This window comes from Ptychodera flava, chromosome 22, assembly GCF_041260155.1.
Source record: "Ptychodera flava strain L36383 chromosome 22, AS_Pfla_20210202, whole genome shotgun sequence".
Classification (NCBI taxonomy): Eukaryota; Metazoa; Hemichordata; class Enteropneusta; family Ptychoderidae; genus Ptychodera; species Ptychodera flava.
In genome coordinates this window covers 32,828,134-32,835,845 of record NC_091949.1, presented here as the reverse complement: position 1 = coordinate 32,835,845, position 7,712 = coordinate 32,828,134, and the positions used below count along the sequence as shown (strand labels likewise).

The following is a 7,712-nucleotide window of genomic DNA, read 5'->3' as shown; positions in this document are numbered from 1 at the left end:
AATGTTAACATTGGACTCGAAAAATACGTATGAAAACAGAAACCACACATCGCCACCAAGAAATTCAAAGACCCGAGTGGACGGACGGGCTGGTAAAAGACGAGCTGCTTAACAAGGTTGTATGTTTGGCCCGCAGGCTGTGTTTATCGGCAGATACGTTCAACTCCATAACTATTGATTGTAATAGAATGAGGTCTAGACATGATGTCTACACTGGGGTATAAAAAGCACATAATTATCGCTTATTTCGCTTTCCTCCAATTTGGCTATGATTTTCAGCTTGGCTGCGCTATTTTGATATTCCAGAGGACCTCTCGACATCATGATGGTGCGTTCAGGGAACGTTTTGCTGCGTTGCCTTCTCGTTTTCGGCCTTATCTCGGTGGAAATTTATGGTATATCCGATTTTCTTACCACGATACTTCCCCGCTTTTTGTCATTGAATAACTTTCATACATGTTTCTGAGCCACGGAGCAATCAGTTGGGTCATTCATTTCATTTTGACTTATCACTGTGACCAGCCGCCGTTCAAGCCATGGTGACCGAGTTCTCTAGCCAGATACACCTTCCTACAGTTTATTCTACGATTTGGACGTCGATTTCATTAGAAAGTGACATTTGAGACCAGTCGTTCCGATACAGGTAGTTAGGCCACGTGAAGGCAACTGTGAGATGAACGATTCGTATTTGCTGTCAAAGACGATTCTATTTTCAGTTCACATGTGAAGGTGCTGGTTTTTAATATTTTCGTTTATCTTGTAGGGAGACATTTGCGAGGTTCACATTCTGCAGTCGAAAAAGAACCGAATCGTGAGGTTTCATTGCGATCAAACGAGGACAGTAAAAGTGCCGAGGAGATTCGGGAAACAGAACCAGAATTGACATGGAGAGGTTGCTGTGAAAGACAGAAACGAATAGTTGTCGCTGGCTTCGGTAAGTTGAATTAGTTTGGTTTCTATGGGGGTGAAGTTGAGGAGGTTAGTACGCATTTTGTCCACAAAAAGTCAGCATTATACAAGTTAAGAGCATGCATTTTGGACTGGACATAAATTTACGTGAAAAAATAAATGACCGTGATCGAACACCGATCGAACTGTTAAACCTAAGGGCATTAACTACTTGATGATTTCGCGGGAAAATTGCACCAAAATTTCGCAGTTTTCGTCGCTTCGATCGCTTTCTCAGGCAACATTCAAGTGCTAATGACGACACTTTACGCTGTATTTCACAGTTTATCTTGGTACCGTCCCGGGGTTCTAACCAAACGATGTCTCTTTTATGCCTTCTGTCGTATTGTTGTCTTTTCCCCATCTCTACCCCGAAGACATGTCTGGAAGGCAGATTGAGCTGGACCTGGGCCACTGCAGAAAAACATGTAATTCACATTCTCAATTGCATCACCTGCAGAAGCAATTGCCTGCCAATTTAAACATCACAAAGGCAATACTACAAAGCGCTCGAAGGGTAAGAGTTTTCGAGTAATTTCTACCATTCTCCTTTTTGTTGAACCAAAGTGGGATTTCACACATGCTGGAACTTCCGAGAGTTCCGGATAATAGTGGCATGGTTTGTAGAAAACGATAGGCTGGGAAAAAAACAATTCCATCACAATTACCTGACTGTATCAGGGCGAGAGATCTGACTATATTGCTCGCCGAAGAATTTACGTGGTTATCGGCACTGTCATCTAAGTATAATTATCAGCGTACAATCTAAACGTCGAGAAGTGCACGAAGTTCGCGTCTTCACATAAACAACGATATTAATTCCGCAACATTTACCCTGGCCTGCTCTACCTGTGACTTCTCTTCAGTGGCTGATCACTCCAGTCGTCAATTAAACTGACAGCGGACTCCTTTTGTTCGAAAACAAACACCTTTTTGTTATTTTTGGCGTCTCCAACGTGCGAGGAGAAAGTGGGAAAAAAGGAGTGTTAATACCCTGGCCTGTGCTAATTAAGTTAATTGTTTTTGGTGTGCACACACAAGCTGATGTTACACTATAATGGGAGAGAAAAGAGATTTGCTAAGAACACTCAGCCCAGCTTGCAGTAATCTATGTTATGGGATTTTAATTGTGATCGTTCTCCTCCCATTTAGCTTTATGTAAACAGCAAAATGTCTTTTTATCTTTTTTGTGCATAACAAAAAGGAAAGTATTGCTACTGGTTAAATCCTCCACCATCCCGGAGTTTAGGACACTGTAAACACTCCTAGGCCGCATTTAAACATTCAGAATATGGTGATCACGCATTCCAAAATATCAACTTGCGCAATATACGCGGAGCTCCACACCGATCTTAAGTAGAACCGTAAAGGTATTTGAACGAACCATTTTGGAACACACGTGTTAAACACATTGATCAAAAGATGCGCTCGTGGTGTTGGAAAGTACTGTTTTAGAGAGACAAGTTCAAAATGAAGCTATTTTAATGCATAATACCTGATCTTGCGGACGATACTAGCTGTTTTACACATTTGCGAGACCATGGCGAGACCGACAGGTATCGATACTATAAAACTTTTCTTCTTCCTTTTTCAGTCAGAGTCCTCGTGCCCTCGACACTCGATCTGTGAACCGGCAAGATTCAAATGTGAACGCGTAAACCTTGTAGGCGACCCGGCAGAATTTGACGTCATTACTGAGTGCCGGTGTCAACCCAAACCCGAGGCATGCGAGAGGAGATCTCGTCACGTGCTCATCTTTCCCGATTCGCCCTATCAGACGGATGTGGATGTCGGCATGTGTGGTGGACGTTGCCAGCAAGGTAGGTACCTGCGACAGGAAAATATTGTGGGTGTTTGGTGATTAAACATCTTTTAAAGGGTCAGCAGATTTAACTTCTTGTCTTTTTTCTCACTATTTTTGATATTAAGTGCCAACTACAGTTTCTTTTGCTGCTCCCCAAAACATGTTGAGATACACGGTATTCATGTTGTCAATTCAGCCTGTACATGCGTATACTGCATTGTCATTGTTTACAAGCGAATTCAGGTCCGGACCAGAATTTAAATGAAAACAATAACAGTGGATTTTACATGTACAGATTCTGCGTCAGACAAGCCAAATAGTTGATGTTTCAACATGCTTTAGGGAGCAGAACAAGAAATTGCAAGCGGCATAGAAAAAAAACAGTGAAAAATATCATCGGAAATTACTGCTACCGTCTCACTTTATCAGAAAATCTAAAATTTTATTTTTCCCGGCAACAGAGTTAACACAGGGATGTCATTTTGATTTTCAAATGTCGGTAAATGTTGGGTAATTTGTTTCTCTGGCACCAAACTTTGCAGGGTGGCCCCGTTTTTATATTCCTGTAATCGTTGAAAATGTTATTGAGGAAAGAATTAACAAAAGTTTAAGTCTGTCATTTTCGATCGCATAGTACCTTACATCGAAAAACTATTTGCTTTGGTAAAAATGACAGTAAACGACATAAGTCTCGATGCATTGTTGTTGTGTGCTTCGACGCCCATTTTTACGATCTTAAAATTCCACAGTTCAGTCTCCGACGTATCTACAGAGGTCCAGTGAGGTACACTGATGTGGTTCAGTCGTCTAAATTTACCATCATAGGTCAGCAAAGCCTTGATTTCATCTACCTCGTTTCTTTTAGGAGACAGCAGCTCGTGTAGATCAACCAAAAACAGGACAGTAACTGTCGAGGGTCCCGAGGGTATGTACTTTTCATAAAACTGAGAGTAGAACCGATGTTTGCGACTTCTTTGTGTCGACGGGTAGAAAACATCACTTTTCTGGTCAAAACAACACTTGCTATTAAAGTGATTTCATCCAAAAACAATGCTTGCTTCTTAGACGTTGTGTACTTTTACTAAATATGAATGGACTTTTCTTTCATCCATCGTAGTTTATAGAAAATGCATCTTACAAGTGATTGATTGATGAATGCATGATGTATGACGTCAGCGGCAAGGTCACCTTGTAATGGGAAGCTGTTGACAGACGCAGAGCTGAACATAAAAATATTATTGCTCAAAGTCTTCTCCTCTTAGAAGAATACCTTGGGGAAGATATTCAGATTTGGTCTATAGTTCGTGTAGACCCAAGTTTAAGCTCAGGGAGTAAATAATGTTTTCACTGTCTAATTGCTTTTTTTAAATCGAAAATTCAATTAATGTTTCGCTTCTAGTTAATCACAGAGCCTCGAGAAAATCGAGAGTCTATGAATTAACCCAGGGATTGTAACCATTTTGAATTTCAGTCAGTAAATTCTAATAAGTTATTTGTTTCTAAAGTAGCAACATTTTTCATGATGACCCCCAAATTTCTACTCTTGATTTTCAAAGAGAATGGTTAAAGTTTACTTGAAGAAAGGTTTGTTTCAAATTCAGGCGCATGCTATCGAAACCCCACAATCATTAGTGACAGTCGCAATCTGTGTGCGCAATACATTCATTAATATCCAACATTTTTATGTTATGTGATTTTCATTTCATGTTATTTTTGTTGTTATTTCTGCTTTTTTATTACGTTAGTATCATTTATTGACGCGCCCGATATCTCTTCGTGGAGTTTTACTTTGATTTTGACGCATTTTTCTCATGATTTAGGGACGAAATGTGTGGAGGTCATCGAACAGTGCGGCTGTAGATCCGAGTGTTATCGTGTTTCACGTCATGAAGTGTACTATGAACTTGTACATGACAGACGACTCAACAGGACAGAGGAAAAAATTAAGGTTAGTTTGTGCTGCATATGTTCTATTCTTTGTAACCGCATTCTAGAAGAAGGCGTCGTCGATTGGGTCAAATATAATGGTGACGTCGCAATAAATGTTACCATTCGTTTTTTTAGCGGAATTCTAAAAAGAGTTTCCCACTTAAAGCCAATTTTTACCAAAGGAAACATACTTTACCAAAGGAAACATACTTTTCTTTTTCAAAATCAAGATAAAAACAAGAATTATCGAACAATTTTCCCTCCTGTTTGGATTCAACGTGAACGTCATTCTTCAGTTGTAGGAATCTGGACGGAAAAAAATAAACTTCTATTTTCATAGAAAAATAAACCGACTAGCAGTGCCGATGTTTACTAGCATTTTGCAAATGAGCTATAATAGCAATAGACTACAACATAATTGTAATGACTTTTAGATGCCAAGTGTAATCTTCTCTAAAATGAGTTCTTCCCTACCAGTGAAGGAAACGAACGACTTTGCAGTCGCACTTGTATCATTTTCGTGTAATAAAAATTATATCGCGTCGATAACAGATGGTGGCGAGGGCTTCATCACCAAGTTTCCCATTTTTTGTGGTTCATTTACATGTTTTACACCTGTTAGAACACTTAGGGAAAGCTGCAGTAGATTCCACTTCTCTCAGTATTGTAATCACTTTTTCCTGCAGTGTCTGTCTTTATTGTATATCGATATTCTGGTTACGAACTCTTGTTGTTTTTCTAAATGGCAGCCGACCTGAAATAAATCTTCCGATCCCCATAATGACTCTTTTCTATAATATTCTACTTCTCGCCAAATGTTGACAGGATATCGATATTGGTCGATGTGTCGGTACCTGTTCCAGTGGCAACCATTTAAGATGCGTCATGAGGTGAGTGAGCCCTCTATCGTTACGGGACAAGTATTTTAGTGTTACCTGACACATTAATTTGAAATCTTCCTCATGAAGTATCGAGCAGAGGGGAACAAATGCTCGCAGCATTGCTTAGTAGACGCTGGGGCTATACACCAACTAGGAAATATCGATGGTTTAAGCTTTAATAAGCTTTTGTTTAGGATAAGAATACGTCTACAGGGTAGGCCATGTGAACACGGAGCTGCAAAATATAAAGCTTCACGATTTGACAGTGCATGTGTCAAATCGTTGTCGCTATTGGGATGGGGGTCGGGGGCAGACGTGGATTTATCCGTTCAGCAAGAAAAACTTGCTAGAGGGGATTTGATTGTGAAAAGAGTGCGAGTATATTGGCCAAGAGCATATTACAGGCATTCCTTGCACGCGCGAAACAATTTCACTAATTCAACATATTAAAAACTGTCGCCCTTGTCTGTATCATAAGGAAAATAACTAAGTATTCATAATTATACGATGTCAGCCATGATGAGGTCGTATCGAACACGTTCTAGTGTTTTGCACGCAAGGTTTTAGAAAGTTTACATTTCATAAACAGGACACTTACCATTAGCTGCGCGTTCAGTACATTGTTTGCCTAGTATGAATTTGAAGATGTGTTTCAATACTATTACATTAAATGGTGGAATTTATGTGAAATGTGTCTTTTTGGGGGGCACTCCGGAAATCCACTTATCATGGAGGGACAATGGACAAACAGCTACAGCGACCACCAACCCTACTCATCACAGGGGCGTGTGGTTTGATAACATACAGTTTTCCTATCAATTCTCTTTCTATATAGGGAATGTCCATGTGTAAAGAATACAATGAAATAAAAAGCTGCGTTTGGACAGTAAGGGTGCAGAATGAAAAGCTGCCCAACAGCAACCACATGCGATGCTCCTCAATTAATCCAGATGTTTGTCCAGGAGACAATGCAGAGTTTTCAAAACATTTAAACCTTAGCTGAGTTGACACTACTGTTAAAGAACACATAAACAATGGTATTTACATTAACTTTGTGTTGACAGGTCCCGAGCAAATCCAGATGTTTGTTTGATGTCGCTAGTCAAGAAGAATGTGGCATGTTCACCGAAGACCTACACCACGCACCAGTTCGTGTCGCGAGGGGGCGCTGTCAAGACCGTTTTGGCTGTGAACGACTGCTCATGCAAGTGAACAACGACAACTGACTGTGCCGATACATGTAGTCAATCGAATATTGCACGTCATAATGCCAAATTTTCAAAGAAAAGTTGTGACATCAAGTCTTCCAGTTTCTGTTCAGCATATTAAATCATACTTGAAAACAGAATCGCACAATTGAGAAGATGCTATTGGAATGGTTCGAAACCAGGTCGGATCAAATGTTACATGTCTTTGGTATGAATTCAAATCCTGGACTGTAATTATCTTTTCATTTTAATCAAACAATCGTAACATTGCTAGTCATTAAAGCAGCACATAAAGATATTACAATGTGCTATTGATAGAGAAGTTGGCAACATATGTACAGCCGTGGAGTTACCATGAATGAAGGCGCTAAGAAAACACAAACACTATACTACTACTAGTTTAAACAATACTTACTTCCCCTCAGTTTTGAGAATGGGCTTTTTATACATGGGATAACTTTCTCATAATAGATTTTTCGATCCTTTTGTATATAGTGTTCAGACTTTATTTTGTTTAATTAATGTTTATTTACCACTTGATCAATGTAAAATAATGGTAATAATAAATATTCTAATACTGTTGTAAGTTTGAGTGATTTGCTTCCACGTTGTTGTGTAGGGAACTTGGGTTTGCAAACATGGCGGGCTTTCAAATCTGTTCAGTTTTCGTTGACAGCTCCCTTCATCATGATGGATCGCCTTCTGTTTTCACAAGTTCCACTGGGTGTGTATTGTTACTCGGCGTTTGAATAGTCAGGCAACTGATATTGAGAAATCAATTACTTTGAAGTGTGTTTACAGAAAACAGGTATACACTGTAATTAACTTTTAGCCCCAGGTGTTTTCGCGCCAAAAACGGTATGCAAAAATCGCTGCTCTTTGTACATTTTCTGTCAATGACCATTCCGTTTTTGGTTCAAAGTAATATATCTTTTCATCGTT

The 7,712-nt window shown here is 39.5% G+C and overlaps 1 protein-coding gene across 2 annotated transcripts; it reads left to right on the top strand.

Moving 5' to 3' along the window:
• Positions 1–236: 236 nt before the first annotated feature.
• Positions 237–7,356, top strand: LOC139123218 (uncharacterized). Of its 2 annotated transcripts, XM_070689330.1 has the most exons (8): positions 237–395; positions 764–934; positions 1,326–1,465; positions 2,543–2,768; positions 3,618–3,677; positions 4,573–4,700; positions 5,507–5,571; positions 6,627–7,356. In XM_070689330.1, exons 1-8 carry the CDS (start codon positions 323–325, stop codon positions 6,772–6,774), a joined length of 1,011 nt encoding a protein of 336 aa, XP_070545431.1. In that variant the 5' UTR covers positions 237–322; the 3' UTR covers positions 6,775–7,356. The 2 variants fall into 2 exon arrangements, with proteins under 2 accessions (XP_070545431.1, XP_070545432.1); XM_070689331.1 differs by lacking the exon at positions 3,618–3,677 and having other exon boundaries at positions 6,627–6,951.
• The last annotated feature ends 356 nt before the right edge of the window (positions 7,357–7,712 follow it).